The sequence below is a fragment of the Hypanus sabinus genome, chromosome 14 (assembly GCF_030144855.1).
Source record: "Hypanus sabinus isolate sHypSab1 chromosome 14, sHypSab1.hap1, whole genome shotgun sequence".
NCBI classification, from domain to species: domain Eukaryota; kingdom Metazoa; phylum Chordata; class Chondrichthyes; order Myliobatiformes; family Dasyatidae; genus Hypanus; species Hypanus sabinus.
This window is the reverse complement of record NC_082719.1, coordinates 52,347,317-52,370,842: the sequence shown is the minus strand read 5'-3', so window position 1 is coordinate 52,370,842 and position 23,526 is coordinate 52,347,317. Positions and strand designations below refer to the sequence as shown.

Below are 23,526 nucleotides of genomic sequence, written 5' to 3'. Positions count from 1 at the left end.
ACTGAGAGCATTTCTGGGAGTGCAGTTCTTCCTAATTTTAGATCCAGATTTTTCTTTTTGTTAATTGAATGTGTTAAAATACTTTGTGTTGGACCACTAATGATAGAAGAGGCCCAAGGGCTAAATGGCCAACTGATGTTTCCTTCTGTTTTATAAATGGCCACAATCTTAGAAATGAGCCATATTCCTGCTGCAAAGAAAGAAAAAACAGAGGATTTGCAATGTACAATGTTCTTTAAATTTCTCCAATCTTTTGTGGGGGAAAAACCAAATGCTGTAATATATTGAATTGCACAGTAAAGAAAAATGATAGGGGACAGACGAAGAGAAGTCTGTGGGGGCAGGAAGGAGGAATACTAACAGGGTCTGGTAGTATAGTACTGTAAATGTAATTTGGAAACTTTGGTTATTATTAACAAGAGTTGAACTTTGAGAACCCTCAATATTTTGTTTAAGAATAAAATCACCATAGGCTTACTCTATTTTTCCAACCAGATCTGTCTAGCCTAAATTAAGTATTTAATTTTTCTTGGGTCGATTAGACATTTGATAGAAGTTTATTGATTTGTGTGCTTGGAGTACTCTGCAGGGCTGGGATTGTCAGATCGAAAATTTGTTCATAGGCAATTATAAAGAAGAACTAATGACTTCAGGAGGACATCATATGGTAAATTTAGTATTTATTAGTTAGATGTTAATAGAAATCATTGAGAAATGTAATGTTTTACACGTTAAGATTGTAAATATTTTAAAGATAAATTTGAGCTAAAATATATCAAAACAGTGAGGACATTTTGATTATTTTTATATTTTAATTTTATGTAGAAGAGTATAGAGTACTAATAGCAAAAATACTTCTAATATCCAAATCATGGACTCAACTGATGTCCAATTGTACTTCCTTGTATGAAAAGCATATCCAGATTACCAGGGTTGGAAGATACCAGAGTGATGAAATTTAGCTATTAAGACTTTTTTTTAAATAAAAAGTAAAAAAGTTAATAGATTTCATGTGAGCTGTTCCAAATTAAGGTGTTTCAGGGAGACTGGAAAAGATGGTGACATCTAAACATTAGCTTTACTTGTCACAAATACATTGAAATATACAGTGAAATGTGTCATTATGTCAAGTCAAATCAGCGAGGATTATGCTGTGCAGCCTGCAGGTATTTCCATGCTTTTGACACCAACGTAGCTTATCCAAAACTCACTCATCCCAGCTTTATGTCTTTGGAAGGTAGGACTAAATATTCTTGGCTTAACATCTCCACAACAGCAAGAAGAGAGAATCTGCATTTTTTTTTGAAGAATAAAGAATAGTTACCATAATCATTAACAATTCCAGGTGCAAAATTATTGTTTTTAAGTAGGAAGATGAATATTAAACAAAATAAGGAAAATAAGAAGAATCTTCTTTGAATGCTGATACATGCAGTTGGGAAATTTCAGTATTTTTTTGGTTCGAAATAACTTAAAAATATATGTTATTTCACCAAGGATCGGTAATAAGAGTTGGTATTTCATTTGGAATCTTTATCAAATAATGATGGAAAAGTCAAATTGGTAATTTTAAAGTATCTTTTTCAAATCACATTCAAGTTCATTGTTATCAGACTATACATATGTATAACCAAACGAAACAATGTTCCTCGGGACCATGGTGCACCCACAATACTTTATACAGACAGTCCCCGGGTTACGTACAAGTTCCGTTCCTGAGTCCGTTTTTGTCAGATTTGTACGTAAGTCGGAACAAGTACATCTGGTATTATTTAGCGTTAGTTAGTCAGACGTTTTTCTTAGTATATAATATATATTTTACCTTTCTATGCATATAAAGCACTTAAGAAACGTAAGTATTCCAATGATTAAACCACAGCGTTGCTTAGTAATAATTGCAGCTTTCATCGGGGCAGGGCCTTTCACGTGCTCCATTATTCTCACTTTATCCGTTATCCTTTAAAATTGTTCCGATCGTTGGCCGACTGTAGCCTAATGCTTTTCCAATGACCAATGGCGTTTCACCTCTTTCCAAACGCTTTATTATTTCCATTTTATTTTCAATCCCGTCAATGGAACAGAAACACCACGGATGGTGGGTCTCGAGCTTTGCCAGCTCCCGAGGTCCGCTGGATCCTAAGAACCACCGCACTGAGACAGGCTAAATGGGTCAAGTGGGGGCTGTGCTGGGTCTGGGTATTCCATGTGAGAATTTAAACTGGAGGTGGCAGTGTTTTTTTTTACAAGGTCGAGTTGTGAGTTCGACATAAACCCGGCATGGATTGTACGGGAGTCACATCAACCTGGCACAGTAGCGGTCTGTCACTGGATCGAACTTGGGAACCTCCGTTCTCCAGCCCGGCGCTGATTTCACTGTGGCACCAGCCGACCGGAACCGGGGGGAGGGGGGGTCGGGGTCAGGGTGGATCTTACTAAGGAAAATTTAAGCCAAATACAAAGTTAAAGTTAAACACTCAACACAGTGTCAATGGCAACGACTTAAAATGGCGGACGGCATTCTCCTTCCTCAGCTCGTAAGTATGAGTTGTCTGTAAGTCGGGCGTTCGTAACTTGGGGACTACCTGTACATCTCACACAGCACATGAAACAAAATATTAACACAATTAAGTTAATGAAATATAATTCGAAATCCATGTGAAGTGTGCAGGTAAACAGCTGACACAGCTAGTGACGAGATCTCAGTGGTGGCAGGGTATTCATTAGTCTCACAGACAGGTGTAAGACAACGTTATCCAGTCTGGCAGTCCTAGTCTCTCCTTCCTGGTGGTAGTGCATCAAAGAGATTGTGGGATGGATGGTAGAAATCCTCTACAATGTTTGGGCTTTTTGTCTACATGCTCCTAGTAAATGTCACAAATAGTGGGGAGGGAGACCCCAGTGATCCCCTCAGTGGTTTTTACTGTTCTCTCTAGGGAGTTGCAGTCCAATGTCTTGCTGCTTCTGTACCATACAATGATGTGGCAAGCAGGATGCTTGATGGTGCTCCTGTAGAAAGTTGTTAGAGTAGGGGCAGGGAACCTTGATGCCTCAGTCTCCTCAGAAAGTGTGGATGCTGCTGTGCCTTAACTAATGAGGGTCTAGGATAGATCATCTGCTATGTGCACACCAAAGAATTTTGTATTCTTCACTTTCTGTGGTAGAGTCATTAATGTGCAATGGAAAGTGGTTGTCCTGTGCCTTTCTGAAATCCACAGTCATTTCTTTTGTGAATCTTCTGACTCACATTGTTGCTATCACATAATTTGACAAGCCTCTGTACCTCCTTTCTGCATACCATCTCATCGAGGCCAACCACTGTAATCAAAAGAATCTTGATTTTTTTAAAAAAATCTGACTGATCGTTTCTTTGTGATTTTTCTGCATTTGTGTTTCTTTTTTAATGCAATTTAGTTTGAAATGTTTGTGATCCTTTTACAATGTTTATCTTTTGGGTACTTTTAATGTCCCTGTCATGGTTTGATTGGAGTAAAATGATATCGCCCTAACCCAATTGTCAAGGTCACAGCAAATTCTGAACAAGTGGAGTATAAATATTGTGATGATTAAACTGTCAACATGAGTAATCACGATACCTTTCACCTACATTCAAATGTGCTCTTTTTTGTGTTTTTTAAGTGGGAGAGGAACAGGAAGAGAATTGAGGTTGTCTATAATATCCCAAAATAGGCCTTTTTCTAAAGTGAGCTAGACCACATTATTGTAAGTACTTTCTCTTTTTGCATCTAAAAAGTGCTTTCTTCCCATCAATGCCTTTTAAAAGCAAGTGTGAAGCCTTCTGGACTATGGCCTTTTCCTTTACATGGGATATTATATAATAACCCAAGAATGTCACTAAGCATGAAAAATAAATGTTTATTTGTTTAGACACTAAGGTAAATAATTTCAAATGGTGATGGGTTGATGTACATGCCTGTTTGATTCCTAAAATGTGTTGAGTACACTAACGTCAGTCAGAAAATCAGCTGGGATGGTAAAGTTTACTTCAGTGTCTACCATATTTCACCATTTTGTGACTTATGGTTTCATTAATGAGGCTATTGCTTTTTCCCTATCTTTGAATTGTCCTTTAGAAACTGATGATGAGCAAGATTGGCCTTGTTTGCCAACCATGAGGGGAAAAAACTGCCTAATGTTTTCAGAATTTCATTTGCTAGTGTTGACACAAAATAACATTCCATTCTATTCACTTAAGATTAAATACAGAAACGGTCCTTTAGCAACTGGTCCATACTGACCAAATTCCCATCTAAACCAGTTCCATTTGTTTGAGTTTGACCCCAGTCCCTCTAAACCTTTCCTATCCATGTGCCTGTTCAAGTACCTTTCTTCCCCATGATCTGGCTATCATTGAGTGGGGTGGAATTCCTAATTTTGTTATCAGTAACTGGAAAAACTGATGGGAGATTTCAAGGATTCCATGAACAAGTCTAGCTGCAGATATTCTGGAACCTATTATCATAGATGATCTGTATACACAGTAAGAAAGAAAGTGGGTTGGTGTCAAATGAATATAAGCATCTAGCTGATTATATTGCTGTTTTGGGGATATAAGTCTGTGATTTCCTAACTTCCAGGCCCCAGTCATTTTGGATTGGCAACAACATATTCTCACAATCACCATCAGTACAGGTGCATCATTAGGCTGTGTGATTGGTCCCCTGCTTTGCTCACTTTATACTTGTGACTGTGAGGCTAGGTACAGTTCCAGTGCTGTATTTCATTTAGTTGATGACACCACTGTTGTTGGCCGAATCAAAGGTGGAGATGAATCAGCATTTAGGTGGGAGATTGGAAATGGTTGAATGGTGCCACAAAAAACGTCATCTTTCTTAACATCAGCAAAATCAAAGAGCTGATTATTGGCTACATGGGGAAGAAGCTTGAGGTCCATGAGTCAGTTCTCATTAGGGAATTGGAGATAGAGAGGGTAAATAACTTCAGATAGCTTGGCATTATCTTATCATAAGATCTGTCTTGGGACCAGTATGCAAGTGCAATTCCAAAGAAAGCACAACAGTTGTAGTAAAGCATGAATGCTATCGCCTCTTAAAAAGTGAAATCAAGCGATATGGGTGACAACAGAGCTTTACTTCCAGATGAGCCCAATGCCTTTCATGTTCACTTGGACCACCAAAACATGGCTAAGCCATCACGAACTCCCACATCCCCCAATAATCCAGTGATATGGAAAACAAAACCTACAGCACAATACAGGCCTTTCGGCCCACAAAGCTGTGCTGTCTCTGAGGCTGCAATCAGCAGGGTGTAGGCATCCTTCAGGAGCATGAACCCATGAAAAGCATTTGGCTCACATGGGATACCTGGCCCAGTACTAAGTATCTGTGCTGATCAACTGGCTGGGGTGTTCACTGAGATCTTTGACCTCTCATTGTGCCCTGCTGATAATAGGCCTGTTGTCTGCTCAAAATGAGCTTGAATTTTATCAACAAAGTTTTAAGGTAAGTTTGGTGTTGAGTAACTTCTGTGTTCCATTCTTGATTGTTTACAGACTAAGTAAATAATTTGTTTATTTAAAAAAGTGACTATCTTGCTGAAATATTTAGCCCACACTTGTTAGTCATGATCTCTATATTTTGCATCTTACATTTGTGAGTCATGTTGTGATTCTTACAGATTCAACAGCTTAAGGTATTATGGCTGCCATTTTTGTTAACAGACCAGTAATTCATTCACAAACTACCACATAATTAAGAAACAAAATTAATATTAAGTTGCCAAGGTGCATTAACTTAAACGTTATTGCAAGTTTCTGCCAAAATATTTCTTAATCAGTGTGGTGAACTATGTGCCTGTCTGGACACGCCCCCTGCTGACTGCTCCTGTGGCTCCTCCCACAGGCCCCTGTATAAAGGCGATCTGAGGCCTGATGCTCGGCCTCAGTCTCCAGATCATAGTATGATGGACACTCACTCCTGGTTCCTTCTTCCAGTCAATAAAAGCCGATATCTCGCCTTACGTCTCAGTGTGAGTTATTGATGGTGCATCAATCAGCAATTCAGCTGATGCGTTTTGAACTTAATGTTGCTTAAAATCTTTAGGCAATGTTGTGATTAATGAACTTCTTTGACAAATTGTTTGATTTGCTTCTTTGTTATTTTCTGGGTTATTTGTATATAACTGGGACAAAATAACTTATGTTATTTCTGACCAAAATGTACCTTCAATTCTGTAGTGAAAACATTGATTCACTGTCTATTGCACTGTATATGATCGAGAAGCTACCCAGTTAAACATTGGGAAAGAAAACGACCTTGCCATTAACATTGCTGAATAAATCTACTGTATTTGCTTCCTCTTCAAAACTTAGTGACTCATCCCACCAAAGCAGATGAGTTGGGGAAGCGGAACCTCAGTTTCCACCAACAAATCATATAACATAGTGAACATGCAACAGTATAGCACAGGAACAGGCCCTTCAACCCACGTTGTTGTGCTGAACTAATTAACCTAATGATATCTAATCCTTTCTGTCTGCACATGTTCCAGATTCCTACCTGCATATTCATGTAACCATGTAAAAACCTCATTAACACCTTTTTCATATCTGCCTCCACCTTCATCCAATGTAAGATGCAAGATGGCAGCTCTACGCAGTGCGCAGCAGCCACTTTGGAATGAATATCTGTAATCTATCAAGTAGGATGTTGTGTACAATCCTGATTTGATGGAGACGGATGTGTGAAGCATGGAGGAACATCTGGTGAAACTTTTGAAATGCCTGTTTTGCTGCCGCTGCTACTGTGCGATCGGAAAAATCTCCGGGAGGAAGGCCCCGAATCCTCGGCTTTGCCTGTTGCTTGGTGGCCGGTGCCAGGGTCGAAGCGTTCGGCAGAGATGGTGCTTGGTGTTGGACGGCTGGTCAGAGGCTCGAAGTTTTTGGACGGACTCGGAGTTGGCTGTGGTCGGGGCTCCCAGAGTGCTGTATCGGCAAGCTGCGGCGCTGGAGGTTCACGGCAGGAAGAGTTTTTCTTCTTTCTACTGTCTGCGTGAGATGATGGGCTGTCGGGACTTTGAGACTTTCGTTTAAACCATGCCATGGACTGCTCTTTATCAGATTACAGTATTGCTTTGCACTGTTGAAACTATGTGTTATAATTATGAGGTCTTTGGCAGTTAGTCTTTTATCAATTATAGTTTCAATAGTGCAGACAATACCATATGTTAACTATATGTAACTATGTGGTTTTGTGTATGTCTTGTAGCTTTAGGTTTGTCTGATGGGTTTGTAGTTCCTTTCTGGGGAACGTGCTAAGATGGCAGCGCGATATCGATACGCAGCAGCCTCTCCGGACTCTGGATTGGGGATTACCAAACGTTATGTGGTTTTTCTTGTGTGGTCTTTGTGCATTTTTGTGATATCATTCCAGAGAACGTTGTCTCATTTTTTAACTGCATTGTATTTATGGTTTATAAATGACAATAAACTGAAACTGAATCTGAATCCCTGAGGCTACGTCCACACTAGATCGGATAATATTGAAAATGCTGGTTTTGCGTAAAAACAGTAGGTGTCCACACTAAGCATTTTTGAATATACTTTTGTCCACATTAAAACAGATTTCGGCGAATCTCCAACTGGGGATGCGCAGGACACATCTACCGAAAACAATCAACATGTTTGGTGTTGAATCTCGCAGTGAAAGTGTGCGTTTGTGCAGTTACAGACTAGAAAAACTGACTAACTCTGTTGCATTAATAAAGCCCCTTGTTAAATGTATAAAACATGTCTGCATCAGTATTATCTTGTATTTCCATACAATGTTACTTACATTAGGCTGTTACACATCTATTGTCAGAGAAGTACTTGCATAAATAAATAGGTAAACCACCTTCATACGAACAAGGACAGAAAACAGCAAAGTGGGTATACTTCAGAGCAAACACAAGGAAATCTGCAGATGCTGGAAATTCAAACAACAACACACACAAAATGCTGTAGAACACAGCAGGCCAGGCAGCATCGATAGGGAGTGTGAAGGAAGTGAGTGGCAACCAGGAGGTCCTGTCTGTTGTGGTAGCCGGAGCAGAGGTGCTTGACGAAGCGGTCCCCTCAATCTGCCGATGTAAAGGAGGCTGCACCGGGAGCACTGGCTGCAATAGATTACTCCAGACTCACAAGTGAAGTGTTGCCTCACCTGTAAGGACTGTTTGGGGCCCTGAATGGTGGTAAGAGAGGAGGTGTAGGGACAGGTGTAGCACTTACGCTTGCAGAGATAAGTGCCAGGTTAGGAGATCTGTGGGGAAGGTCGTGTGGACCAGGCAATCGCAGAGGGAATGTTCCCTGCAAAAAGCAGAAAGGGGTAGAGAGGGGAAGATGTCCTTAGTGGTGGGGTCCTGTTGAAGGTGGTGGAAGTTGCGGAGGATAATATGCTGGATTTGGAGGCTGGTGGGGTGATAGGTGAGGACAAGGGGAACAGGGTCCCTGTTGTGGTGACGGGAGGATGTGGTGAGGGCCGAAGTTTGGGAAATGGAGGAGATGCGGGTGAATGCATCATTGATGATGGAACCTTTCGTAAGCTTTTTTTCTTGACTAGATTTACTACAGCTTTTGTACCCCACGGTTCCTGTACCCTACCATAACTTCCTTGTCTCATTAGAATGTACCTATGCAGATCTCCACACAAATATCCCCTGAGCATTTGTCACATTTCTTCTGTACCTTTCTCTGAGAACATCTGTTTTCAATTCAAGCTTCCAATTTCCTGCCTGATAGCCTCATAATCCCCCTTACTCCATTAAACACTTTTCTTACTTGTCTGTTCCTATCTCTCTCCAATGCTATTGTAAAAGAGGTAGAATAATGATCACTATCTCCAAAATGCTCTCCCACTGAGAGATTTGACACCTGACCAGGTTCATTTCCCAATACCAAATCAAGTACAGTCTCTCCTCTTGTAGGTTTATCTACATATTGTGTCAAGAAACAATAAACTTCCTGAACACACTTAACAAACTCCACCCCATCTAAACCCCTTGCTCTTATGGCTAGTAAAGGAAGTTTATCTAGGTTACAGAAGAATGTTGATTGGTTGGAAAGTTTTGGCAGATGGAACTTGATCATAAAAAGTGTAAGGTGAAGTATTTTGGTAGTGAAGTAGGGGTAGGAAATAGTAAATGAAAGAGCACTAAAGAATGTCGGGATCCAAGTCTATACTTCCTGAAATATGCATTGAGGGTCAGTGGGGTGGTAAGGAAAGCATATGGCATGCTTGTCTTCACAAATGAGTTTTCTTTTCTCTTCATTGTATTTTGTGTGTATTTTAAGATTTACAACATCTTTTTCTTTCTTTCAACTTGTGTGTTTTGATGAACAAAGGGACTTCGAAGTTTCCTGAAAGTGGCAACAAAGGTAGACAGTGTGGTAAAGTGTGCAACTAACATGCTTGCAATTATCAGCTGGGGCGTTGAATATAACCATTAGGATGTCATGTTTCAACTTTGTAAGACACTAATTAGGCTGCACTGGAGTTCTCAGTGCCAGATTATAAGGAAGGATGTGGCAGTGCTGGATGAAGAAGAGATTCAATGAGATGTAGCCTATAGGGAGCATTTGGATTGGTAGGGCTAATTTCCCTGGTGTGAAAGCAGCCAAGAAGTGACTTGATAGAAGTACAATAATACGAGGGGTGATTAATAAGTTTGTGGCCTACGGTTGAAGGAGTCAATTTTAGAAAACCTTGCACATTTATTTTTCAACACAGTCCCCTCCTACATTTACACACTTAGTCCAGCAGTCATGGAGCATGCGGATCTTCGACTTCCAGAAAGTATTCCACAGCACTGGTATTTGATAAGTTTGTGGCCTAAGGTAGAAGGAGACGAGTTACACAGCTCTTGTTACATGCACATGCAGGTCAACTCTTTGAGTGATTATGCAGAAAGTTTGAAGTTATTAACTCACCTCCATCTACCCTAGGCCACAAACTTATCAATCACTCTGATAAGTTATTAACTTCAAATTTTTTGCATAATCACTCAAAGAGTTGACCTGCATGTGCATGTAACGAGTCCAAGATCCATATGCTGTACGACTGCTGGACTAAGTGTGTAAATGTAGGAGGGGACTATGTTGAAAAATAAAAATGCTAGGTTTTCTAAAATTGACTCCTTCTACCTTAGGCCACAAACTTATCAATCACCCTTGTATTATGAAAAGCTTACATAAGAGACTTTGAATTTTTTTCCCATGGTAGCAGCATTGAAAATAAGAGTGCATAAGTTTATAGTGAGAGGTAGGAATTTTAAAGGAGATCTGAGGTGAAAATTTACTCAGTGATATGTTTTACTCCAAAACATTATACTAATTAAAAGAAAAACATGGAGGTGGGGTAACTTGCACATATTTGTTTCATTTGGAATTTTAGTGAGACATAAATGTATGACATGGCAGTGTAATGGCGTATGCCATTTACATACTTTTACATATTACCTGCAATGCATTATGTAAACAATGAAGAATGCAAATTCACAAAAGATATTTGCATTACACAAATATTACTGAAGTATTAAATACTCAACTCTCCTTCCTGCTTAGCTATAAATTCCAACTCAATATAGAATGTATCTTAACTTGTAGACCTACATAGCATAGTGGTTGGCAGAATGCTTTACCAGCGACCGGGTTCAATTCCCGCTGCTGTCTGTGAAAAATTTGTACATTCTCCGTGTCCATGTGGGTTGACTTCAGGAGCTCAGGTTTCCTCCCACAGTCCAAGGTCATGCAGGTTGGTAGGGTCATAGGTCATTGTAAATTGTCCCATGAGGTGGACCACTCTGCTTGGCAGATGAGACTTGTGGCTGTGAAACTATCTCAGGTTCTGGGGCCTCCCTTGTGGTAGTTGTAGAAGTTGACTGGGATTACAGGAAGTGGTACTGACAGCTTTGAACAGCTTTCTTCTCTAACAACTGAGTCTACTCTCAACTGATTGATGTGTCATCTCCAGGCAACATCAGATGCAATCTCCACTGTGTAGGAGAGTGGTCTGATTCTGTCCTTAATCTTTCCAAGTACCCACTTTTGATCACCTCATCAGTCCCTCACCAGGACACTTTGTTTGAAGGGCCTTCAATTTGTCTCAGCTCTTTGTCCTGTGCATGCTCCCTCTGAGATTAGGTTCATCCTGGTGCTCTTAAAAATGGGGGAACTGGAGTTTCTGCACATTCCAGCCATTTTGAGTTGTCATGTAGACCTGAGACAGTGTGGTTTCTTTTCTGGTTTCTCTTTGGATCATCTGTGCCATGATAGGGAGACTTTCGAATTGCACTAGGGAGCATAATACAAGTGGAGTGTCCTCTTTTGTTAAAAAAAATTCTTCAGGTATTTCTTTTTCCAAGGGTAAACAGTACAATCTATCAGCATTTTCATGACTCGTGGTCCTGTTGAATTTGATCTTTTAATTGTGTCCTCCAAGAAACAGATCCCATTTCTGCATTTATGCAGAACATTTATGAACACCCTTCTGTGGATTGAAAATGGACCCTAGTGGTTGGTGATCAGTAATGGGGGCTGGCTGGTGGTGTAGTGGCATCAGCACTGGACTTCAAGGCAGATAGTCCTGAGTTCAAACCCAGACAGGTCCCAACCTGGGCAGCAGCAGTATCTGTGTGGAAGAAAGGCCTGGCAATCTACTTCCGTATCTTGCCACGAAAATCCTACATAAGGTCACGAAGAGTCGGACTCGACTTAATGACTGAACAACAATAACAACAATAAATGAGGGTAACTTCTCTCCCATACAAGTACTGGTTGAAACAATATATACCCCAAGCCAGATTCAGGAGGTCATGAATGTGCAAGTCACCTTTGAACACTCAGTATCTCTGCTAAGGAGCTATAATGGTATTGAGTTCATAAGTTACATGAGCCAATTAAGTTCAACTTTACAGCCAGGGTCATTATTCAATGCCTCTCTGTCAATCTGTGTGTAATTTTTCTCTGCATCTGTAAGGGAATGTAACATAAATGCTATGGGGCTTTCACTTCCATTATACATAACGTGACATGACTGCACCTATCCCATAAGGCAAGGCATCCCAGGCAAGCTTCACTGGATGATGAGGAATAATGTGGGAGTACAGTGCTTGATGTCACCATTGCCTTTACCTTTTTGAAAGTCACCTGATACTGCTTTGTCCATTGCCATTTCTTCCCGATCTGTAGTAATGAGTTCTGGGGGTGGAGCGCCATAGCCAGATTTGGCAGGAACCTGTTATAGGGATTGACAAATCCTAAAAAGGATGCAACTGTGATATGCCCTTTGGTCTTGGGGCATTCACCATAACTTGTATTTTCTCAGCATACTTGTGTATTTCTTGTGCTTCAGTGCTGTGACCTCAGTAAGTGATGCTTGGTTTACTGAGTTCACACTCGTTGCATTGTACTCTGAGCCCACAATCTTCTAGCCTTTTTAACACCATCTTGATATCTTGGAGATGTTCCTTGTCATCCTCACTGATGGCAGTGATGTCATCCAGGTAACAGTGAGTGCCTGAGCAGCCTTGTAGTACCTGGTCCATAGCTGTCTGTCAGAGTGCAGGTGCAGATGCTACAAAAATAAGGCTATTATTCCGAAAAAGCCCTTTGTGAATGTTTAAGATAAAAAACATTTTAGAGTCTTCTTCCACCTCCATCTGTAGGTAGGCCCCAGCACGGTCCACTTCGCTGAAGTGTTCCCCTCCAGAAAGGTTTGTAAAGATGCCCTCTAACTGGATAGAGGATAGTCTACCTTCAGTACTGGGTTGACAGTAACTTTAACGTTGCCACAGATCCTGACAGACCCATTCTTCTTGGCTGCTGTGACCATTGGTGATGCCCATGTATTCCACTCAACCTTGTAAAGAATTCCTTCCACCTCCATGCGGTCTAGCTCTCTGGCTTCTTCATCAGGGATGGTATAAGGAACCAGATAGGCTTTGTGAAACTGGGAAGTGGCGTTTTCATTTAGTGCTGTTTTACCCTTGATACGTTTGAGATTTCCAATCCCATTCTTGAACACTGCTTGTGGCATCATCCAGTACCTTTTTTAATTCACTCTCAGTTAACTCTATTACAGGGGATGTGGCTTGCAAAAGGTGGATGGATCACTAATTAAGTTGTTGTCTCAACCAATCATGACCCCAGAATGTTGGCCTTCCTGTTTTTACCACATACAAGCACAATTTTGGTTTGTTGGTTGTTATTATTTCACTTTTGCGTATGTCATTCCTAACAGTACAAGTTCTTAGTTGGGTATCTGGGTTTCTGTTTAGTATCTTTGAAATGCTGATCACATGATGCACCATCAATAACTCACTCTGAGACGTAAGGCGAGATATCGGCTTTTATTGACTGGAAGAAAGAACAAGCAGTGAGTGACCACCATACTACATCCTGGAGACTGAGAGGCTGGGCTCAGGCCTTGATCGCCTTTATACAGGGGTCTGTGGGAGGAGCCACAGGAGCAGTCAGCAGGGGGCGTGTCCAGACAGGTATATGTCGTTCACCACATCACACTCATTTGAAAGAATGACTGAAATAGCTGTATCAGTGTCCAATTCCATTTTAATTAATTTGCTGTTCATTTCTGGTATAAGTCATATTACATGTCTATTGTTTTCACATTCTACATCTCAAGGCTGTCACTCATTATTATCAGATTCTTCATCAAAGGCATGCCAATTTGTGCTCTTTTTGAATCTGCTCAATATTGTCCTAAAAATAAAATGCTGAATTTTTTCAATTTTCATTACAGTTACTTGTAATTAATTCAATCTTTTGCTTTAATACTTGTCATAAAACCTAAACAAATACAAAGACAATGTACTGTAACCTTTTAATCAAACTACGCATCGTAAGTTGAGACTTTAGTTGTTCATCTGCTGATTCAGGTTTTCTGTTGATCCTTTTTTTGTTACCCTGCACATTTTATTTATTTTAATGGTATGTAATAATTCTTACTGTTCATATATAAAACAAAGACTACTTACTGTAGCACAAAATGATTAAAAAATTACATAAAACTATCTTCAGTTTATATGTATAAGCTGTATAAGTAATATAAATAGATTTCGTGTTTAGACTTGGCTCCCATTATATAGATGCAAATATTCCAAACTCCAAAAAAATACAAAATCTGAAACACCTCTGGATAAAGGTGTGTGGGTGTGTGTGTGTGTGTGTGTGTGTGTGTGTTCTCTGCTCCCTGCTCCTGCTTGACCGTGCAAATTTCAGTTAACACCCTGCAGTCTGATCCACTGCCTCCACATCCACTCCCAAATTACAATTTCCAGATCGGGCAGGGCTGTCTGCAGCAAGACCAGTCTGTGAGTATGCAGCAAGAGGCTGGTTCTGTTTGCCTTCCACTGACCTGTACGTGTTATAATAATTTTACAATATATCATGAAGGCTGCCAGAAATGATTAAACTGCAGAGAGGCAGGAATATGTGAAGTCTACCATTGCATCACTATCTACCGCTACAAATTCCAGTAAATTCTTGATTCTTATATTTTGAAAGGAAGTAAAATTTGCTTTTTATGGGGAGAACACACTTTTTATTGCCACATAGTATTTGCATACAGTGTGATAGAAATAAACAAGTATAATGACTTTTTTTGTGTTGTTTGCTTAATTGGGTTCTCTTGATCTAGTTTTAGGACCTGCATGAAGATCTGACCATGTTTTAGGTCATATTTATGAAGAAATAGAGAAAATTCTACACGGTTTGCAAACTTCCTAGCACCACTGCATACTGTATTTTAAAAAAAAATATATTTTTTTCTTTTGTAAAAGATTAATTTAAAAAAAGTTCTGCTTAAAAAGCTAATTTTTAGATAATATTCCTGGCAGAGTGCTTGGAGGATGTGCAGACCAGCTAGCAGATGTTCTCATTGACATCTTCAACATCTCCCTGAGCAGTGCCGTCATTCCAATGTGCTTCAAGGCCATCGTCCCCGTGCCGAAGTCTTTAGTGTCCTGCCTCAATGACTACCATCCCGTTGCACTCACATCCATCATCATGAAGTATTTCAAGAGGCTCGTCATGGTACATCAAGACCCTGCTACCCACCCTCACTGGCCCCCTGCAGTTTGCGTACTGTCCCAACCACTCAACAGACGATGCCATTGCCATCACTCTCCACCTGGACAAAAAAGACATGTACATTCAAATGCTGTTCATAGACTTCAGTTCAGCATTCAACACAATCATTCCTCAGAAACTGATTGAAAAGCTGAGCCTACTGGGCCTGAACACCTCCCTCTGCAACTGGATCCTAGATTCCTGACTGGGAGACCTCAGTCAGTCCAAATCCAAAGCAGCATCTCCAACACCATCACACTGAGCATGGGGGCCCCCCAGGGCTGTGTGCTCAGTCCACTGCTGTTCACTCTGCTGACCACGACTGTGCTGCAACACACAGCTCGAACCACATCATCAAGTTCGTCGATTACGCGACCATGGTGGGTCTCATCAGCAAGAACGACAAGTCAGCTTACAGAGAGGAGGTGCAGTGACTAATGGACTGGTGCAGAGCCCACAACCTGTCTCTGAACGTGAACAAAACGAGATGGTTGTTGACGTCAGGATGGCATGGAGCGACCACTCTCCGCTGAACGTCAACGGGTCCTCGGTAGAGGTTGTTAAGAGCACCAAATTTCTTGGTGTTCAACTGGTGGAGAATCTCACCTGGTCCCTCAACACCAACTCCAAAGCAAAGAAAGCCCAGCAGCGTCTCTACTTTCTGCAAAGGCTGAGGAAAGTCCATCTACAACCCCCATCCTCATCACATATTACAGGGGTTGTATTGAGAGCATCCTGAGCAACTGCATCACTGCCTGGTTTGGAAATTGCACCATATCGGATCGCAAGACCCTGAAGCGGATAGTGAGGTCAGCTGAGAAGATCATCGGGGTCTCTCCTCCCACCAATGCAGACATTTACACTACACGCTGCATCTGCAAAGCAAGCAGCATCATGAAGGACCCCACGCACCCCTTATACAAACTCTTCTCCCTCCTGCCATCTGGGAAAAAACATCGAAGCATTCAGGCTCTCATGACCAGACTATGTAACAGTTTCTTCCCTCAAGCTATCAGACTCCTCAATACCCAAGTCTGGACTGACAACAACTTACTGCCCTCTACTGAGTCTATTGTCTTGTTTATTATTTATTGTAATGTCTGCACTGTTTTGTGCACTTTATGCAGTCCTGGGTAGGTCTGTAGTCTAGTGTAGTTTTTTGTGTTGTTTTACATAGTTCAGTGTAGTTTTTGTATTGTTTCATGCAGCACCATGGTCCTGAAAAACATTGTCTCGTTTTTACTGTGTACTGTACCAGCAGTTATGGCCGAAATGACAATAAGAAGTTATTTGACTTATTTTTGCATGTTTATTCAATGCCGGTATTTATTTGGGTCAATTCTTTGACATTTATTCATTTTCTATAGACACAAAGCACACAGTTGTATTGTTGGTACTGTTTTACAAACATACAAACACACTATACTTTTTATATATCAGATTATTCATGGCTACTGCGGTGAAGAAAAATATGTCAGCAATATTCCACTGTGTCTTGCCTATGGTATCATTCCATTCCCACAGGACAAAAGGATGCCACTGTGTCTAATTTGTATGACTACACTTTCAAATGAAAGCATGTGGCTGTGTCGGCTGAGGAAGCACTTGGAGAGACAACACATCAGGACAAGAAAGACGACACTGGATTGCTTCAAATTTCTTGACCATGATTTTCAATCAAGGCCGACAGTAAAGCAAATGTTTTGTGAAAAAGCACCTAAGACAGACAGAGGTTTACTTGCATCCTATGAGATGTCAAACTTAATTGCAAAATCTGTCAAGCCACATAATATAGGTGAATCATTTTATGTTGTAATTTCTATTGTTATGAATCAGACTGTATATTAAACTATTCAAGGTATCCCCTTGAGCAACTCATCAGTATCAAGGTATTGATGAAATGTCAGATGATGTGGTAAAACAACTAGTCAAACAACTGCACTTAAGAAGTTTGCCCTGTGAATTGATAAAAGCACATTACGTGACAATGAAGCCCTTTTGATGGAAATATGATAGGTTTTTGAATGAATGGTGATCAGGCCAGTGAGGTAATGCTTTTTGCCTGAAAGCTAAAGACAGATATCAAAGCTGAAGTTATTTTTGAAGAAGTCAATAGCTAATGCTTGGGAAACAATATTCTGCTGGAAAACATAATGATTTATGCAAATGATCATGCTACTGTGCATACAGAGCATACTACTAATGCATACAGAGGTCAATTGGTTATCAAAAGATAATTGCCTTCATTGCTTTGTTCCACTTTGTGATAGTACTGTAGCATTTTGAAGTGATAATCAGCTTGGAGAACAAATTGTTGCTGCTGACATATTTTACCTGTCAGATATATTTGAAAAACTGAATTTATTAAACAAACATTTACAAGGAAGTAAATGCAATCTCATTTCATGTGAAGAGGGTATTACGTCTTTCCTTGAAAACAAATTTTTCAGCAGCAAAATTGGACATCACGAGTTTATGCAATTTCCTTCACTGTCCACACTTAAGGTAGAATTGCAAGGTGATGATCTAATTGTATATCTTGGTCATTTGAAGTGACTACATAATAATATGGAATTTTGGATTCAGAACGCTGCTGGAGATGCATATTCCAGATTGGGTGGTGGGTCTTTTTGGAGGAATCTGAATGATATTGCTATCACATTGTAAGGTGCCTTATTGAGGCTACAGGGTGATTTAACAGCTCAAGCAAAATTCTAACACTAAGCAAAATTTCTGGATAACTAGTGATATCAAAATAAGTTTCCACAGCTCCTGTAGAAAATAAAATTGGACTTAATTGGATTTGTCACTTCTTATTGAGTTGCATGTACTTTCAGTCAAGCTGTTCACTTGCTATCAAAATTTGTAACTGTCTTGATGTTGTGAAAAGAGGTGTTCTTTGATTATCTTTAACCAAGTTGCAACCAGATACTCAAAAACTTGCTAGTTTGAATCAGTTGCAAGGATCTCACTAAATACTCAAAGTAACAATATTAAGTACTTTTTCTTTGCTAGTTGGAAGAATATTATAAATAAAGTGTCCTATTCAAAGCTTTGATATAGCTTTATTTTTCATATACATCTGTAACATTATATTTGGCATACCTACAAAGTGTTAAATAGAAATATTGACTGTGTATTAGAACAATAAGTACAGTTGACCAAAAAAGACTTTAGCAACTAACAGAAACTATGGAGGGTGGGGGCCATAGAGGTAAATGAATGTCATAAGAAGGCCACGAGCAGAAAAAGATTGAGTGCTACTGATATACCTCAACAACAGTTGAAAGAAGTGACTACACTTTCTTGCAACTTCTTTGAATAAAGTGGATCATCTAGTTGAGGAGGGAAGGGAATGGGGAAGATAATGTAGCATCAAATTAATCCCTGTGTGGGAAACACACCATTTTGCCTTGTTCAACAGGTTGCCAGTGAAAGCGTTCTTAAGTTTCAGTTTGAACCTAGTCTATTTAAAATATGATATGAAGGTTAATCTTGTGAAATTGGATATCAGTGTCTACTGAAGAATGTAAGATTGGGCTGTACAAACCATTATGATTTCCTAACTCTTGAGAAACTTATTATCTTTTATATGAAGAATGGTGAAATAATATGAACTTTGTTTGATTACATTGTTGTGATTCTGTGCACTCCTGTCTTCTGGATAATCTTAACTGTTTGAGAACCAGGCAAACCATTTTACCACAACGTATGTATATGTGTAAGCTGACTATCACTTTAGTTTCTCTAAATGGTTTATGATCCATTCCTGTTATTTTTGCATTTCCATACCCTTAGTTATATAGCATAGGAATACTATGGATTTTATGGATCCAGTGTAAACACTAAACACTAGGTTTGATATAGCTAGCAAAGAGCAGTATAGTTCTATCCCAGTTAATACAAGTCTTTACATTTTGTTTGCCCATTTTCCTGAGTTTTACACTTTTTTCATTTAATATTAGGCAAACCATGTTGACTTTGCGCAATTTTATCATTATTGCCAGAATTTATTATGCAATTTTTTTTTACAATCCTGGACAATCTTTTAGATTAATTTGTCATTTTATACACCTTTAAATTTATTACACTAATTTATGCCTGAATCTTGCCAAGGGCGTTTGCATAGTGATTATGTTACCAGGCTAATAGTCCATGTGCTAAAATATGTCAGAATTGTGCTCTATGTTCAGACATCTATCTTATCAATGATAGATTGCACAATGTCCAATTCTGTTCAAAATTCCCTTAGCAAATGAAACAGTATAAAAGACCAAGTGGCCACTTGTGCCATTAAGGAGCAGGCAGTGATTATTTCTAAATGGTAGCTAGTGTTATAGTATGTGGCATGTACAAAGTGCACTGCAGTTACTAACCTAGTCTACTAAGACAGAATTTTTTGAAGCCATCTGTCTCTACCATCATGGCGGAGAAGGACAGGAGGCAAAGCTGCCAACTCCAAGTTGGTGCTCCAATTCACAGCTATACCAATTTACAATTATATTGACAGCTCTCTAGCTCCTGGAATTCGTTACTCAACGGCAATACAAGAGTAACTTCATCAGAAATATTGCAGCAGTTTATCACCTTCTTGAGTAGTTATGGAGTGATATTAATTTTGATCTTGCCAGTGAGGTCCAGATCCAAAAGAAATGAACTGGGATAACCTGAGTTTTGGAAATGGTACTACAGAAATAGAAACCTGTTTGGTCTTTATCAGCTTGTCAATGAACTGTATTAATACAGTTGGAAAATCATTTGAGAGAATTTAACCTCCTATGCCACTGTCAGAAAGTGCCTACAGTATTTATTTTTATTTTTAATAAACTCTCAGGTGCCTGTTAACTTGTCAACAGTTTTATGTTCCATGTGTAAAAACGGACATATTAGCATTGGTGAGTGTCCAGAAGAGGTTTATGAGAATAATCACAAAGGAAATGTTTGTGTATGAGGAGTGTTTGGTTCAAGATCTGTATTTGCTGGAGTTTAAAAGAATGGGGGTGGGGTATCTCATTGACACCTAATGGAATATTGAAGGACCCAGATAGAGTGGATGTAGAGAGGATATATCGAATAGTGGGAGAATGTAGGTCCAGAGGGTACAACCTCAAGAGGTCATCCAGAATAGAAGAATTTATTTTGCCTGAAGGTGTTGAATTTGTAGAATTCATTGCCACAGATGGCTGTGAGGACCAAGTCATTGGGTATATTTAAAGCTGGGGTTGATAGGTTCTTGATCAATAAGGCCATCAAAAGTTTCAGGGAGAAGGCAAGAGAATGGGACTGAGAGGGAAATTGAATCTGCAATGATTAAATGGCCCGTAAGGTCTAATTCTGCTCCTATGTTTTATGGTCAAGTATGCAATCTGAGAGTCCTACTCAATACTAGGTTTCGGGTCTTTAACCTGCTGCTCCCAGAGTGAGAATATTCATTTCTACCACTGGAACATTGGTGACTTCTGCCTTGCCCTGTCCATATTGTTGCGGAAATGTTTATTGGCATCTTTACTGTTAGAATAGATTTTGATTCTAACCTAAGTATTCTCCCTGGCCTTCTATGCACTAACATATAAAGAATGTTCTCTCACCTCTAAAGCTGCTTGCTCATTAATCTGATCTTTATTGACTAACACTGGTTCCCTGTTGCTGGATGTACTACTTTCAGATTTTCCATTTTTTATGCATAAGCAACCAAATGACATAACTTTCCCTATACTATCATGTGAAGGCTGCCATATCTTGCACTCTTGCCTACATCACTGCTCAGCCAAATATGGTCCACAGTGTGTGTATCGTTATGTTGTACTGTTAATGCCAGAACTTACAGCCATCTTGACCTGCACCGAACATCTTTTAAAATGTCATTTTGTATTTCTCACACTTTTTTCCCTTTTTTCTGCCTCCTGCTCCCATAAATCATATGTTGTCCTACATAGAGTCATAGACTGCTACAACAACACAGAAACAGGCCCTTTGACCCATCTAGTCTATGCTGACCTGGTCATCTGCCTAGTCCCACATATCTGCACCTGGGCAAGAGCCCTCTACAACCCTCTCATCCATGTACCTATCCAAACTTCTCTTTGAATTTTCAGTTAAAACCACATCTAGCACTTCCACTGGCAGCTTGCACCACACGTGCAGCACTTTCCAGGTGAAGTCCCCCCACCCCCCAGAATCCTATTAATGATTTCACCTTTCATCCTTAACCTGTGACCTCTAGTTTTAGGCTTATTGCCACTCTGCCTTCTCCTGTCTCTAGGAATACCTTCCAATAATGTACCCACTGCTGATGTCAGGCTCACCAGCCTATTAATTCCCAGCTTATTTTTAGACCCTTTCTTTAAAACAGAACAACGTTACTATTCTCCAGTCCTCCGGCACTTCACCAGTGGCTAATGCCAATTTAATTATGTTTGCTAGGGCAATTTCTGCACTAGCCTCCCACCAGGTTCAAGTGAGCACGTTAACAGGCCTTGGGGACATATCAACCCTAATTCCTTTACACATGCATTCAGGAAAAGACATTAAACGATCTTGAATCTAATTTGCCTCAAGACAGTCAACATCTCCTCATGACCTCACTACTTTTTTGCCTCAGTTTCTATAGTGTCTGTCTGTCTCCTGATGCAAATAAATTAATTTATGATCTCCTCCATTTTCTTTTGGCTCTCCGCATAGTTGACCACACTAATCTTCAAGAGGACCAATATTTTTTCTTTGCTATTAATATAGCTATAGAAGCCTTGTGATTCTCTTTCAGTTTGTCTGCCCAGACAATCTCATGTCATGTTTTAGTCTTTCTGCTTTCTCTCGTGTTCTCTTACATTCCTAATGTGCCTCATTTGGTCCTAACTGCCTATAATTGATAAGCATCTTCCCTTTTCAAGGGCCTCAATATCCCTTGATAACCAAGGTTCTCGATCTGTAATCTTGGATTTTATTCTAATAGGAACATACAGATTCTGTGCTCTTAGTATTGAAAGCTTCCCACTTACCAGAAAACAGACTATCCTAGTCCATGCCTGCAGATCCTTTCTGAGGCCATCAAAATTGTTCTTTTTCCACTTTAATATCTTCTCCCTCTTTCAAAATCTTCTGTTTGCTTCGCTCTTCTACTTAGCATGCTGGCCAGTGCAAAAAAATAATGAGCATGACTCATTTAGTTGCAGCTGTGCTGTGTATATGAAGATTTTGTTACTAATTGTTAATGTGAATGAGTACTGGTGTACAGTATTCTACTAATTCAATTCTTTCCAGATAGCTTGCCTGTTTGAAGGTATAAATGCAATATCAGACGAGGCCATCCTTTTCGTGTTTGCATCCTATTACCAGAATTGTACCAAACATAGAATGAAGATGATCTCCATTTGTTTTTTCGTTTTTCACACATTTATGATTGTGTACTGCTGGTTCATTTTGCACAAGTTGCTCAATGATAAGAATTGTTTGCAACACCTCTGGCTCTATTCTCATCAAATTTGTTTTTTTCTTGCAGGGCACCAATGCCTCTGCTCTGGAGAAAGACATTGGCCCAGAGCAGTTCCCAATCAATGAACACTACTTTGGTTTGGTTAATGTAAGTCTATTTTGTTTTTTGAAGAAACTTATACATAGTGAATTCTGTTTCAAAGAATAAAGCAACATATGCAAAATGTTGGTGGAACGGAGCAGGTCAGGCAGCATCTATAGGAAGAAGTACAGTCGAAGTTTCAGCCTGAGACACTTCGTCAGGACTAACTGAAAGAACAGATAGTAAGAGAATTGAAAGTGGGAAGGGGAGGGGGAGATCTGAAATAATATGAAAAGACAGGAGGGGGAGGGATGAAGCTAAGAGTTGGAAAGATAATTGGCAAAAGGGATACAGAGCTGGAGAAGGGAAAGGATCATGGGACGGGAGGCCTAGGGAGAAAGAAAGGGGGAAGGGAGAGGAAGATGAAGACCAGGCAAGGAGTGATGGTGAGAGGGACAGAGAGAGAAAAAAAGAAAAGAAAAAAAATAAAGAAAGAAAGGAAGGAAGGATGGATAAGACGGGGAGGGGGGCATTAACAGAAGTTAGAGAAATCAATGTTCATGCCATCAGGTTGGAAGCTACCCAGATGGAATATAAGGTGTTGTTCCTCCAACCTGAGTGTGGCTTCATCTCGACAGTAGAGGAGGCCATGGATAGACATATCATAATGGGAATGGGATATGGAATTAAAATGTGTGGCCACTGGGAGATCTTGCTTTCTCTGGTGGACAGAGCGTAGGTGTTCAGCAAAACGGTCTCCCAGTCTGCATCAGGTCTCACCAATATATAGAAGGCCAGTATAAAGAAAGGGGCTTCCCTTCCTCCACCATCAACTCTGCACTCAAACACATCCCTTCCATTTCACACACACCTGCTCTGTCCCCATTCTTCCGCCACCCCATTAGGGATAGGG

The 23,526-nt window shown here is 40.0% G+C and overlaps 1 protein-coding gene and 1 long non-coding RNA gene across 3 annotated transcripts in view; one reads left to right on the top strand and one right to left on the bottom strand.

Annotated features, from left to right (window-relative positions):
• Positions 1 to 23,526, bottom strand: part of LOC132404749 (uncharacterized) — a 63,730-nt gene that overhangs the window by 3,518 nt on the left and 36,686 nt on the right. The window contains exon 2 of the long non-coding RNA XR_009515665.1: positions 22,099 to 22,227. This is a non-coding gene — a long non-coding RNA (uncharacterized LOC132404749). The remainder of the gene's footprint in view (positions 1 to 22,098; positions 22,228 to 23,526) is intronic.
• The window catches only part of usp46 (ubiquitin specific peptidase 46), a 66,273-nt gene that overhangs the window by 10,941 nt on the left and 31,806 nt on the right, over positions 1 to 23,526 (top strand). For both annotated transcript variants that reach the window (XR_009515664.1, XM_059989195.1), the window contains exon 2: positions 22,599 to 22,679. Coding sequence is in view for 1 of the 2 variants with exons in the window: in XM_059989195.1 (XP_059845178.1) it covers positions 22,599 to 22,679 (81 nt within the window). In the remaining variant the exon portion in view is untranslated. The remainder of the gene's footprint in view (positions 1 to 22,598; positions 22,680 to 23,526) is intronic.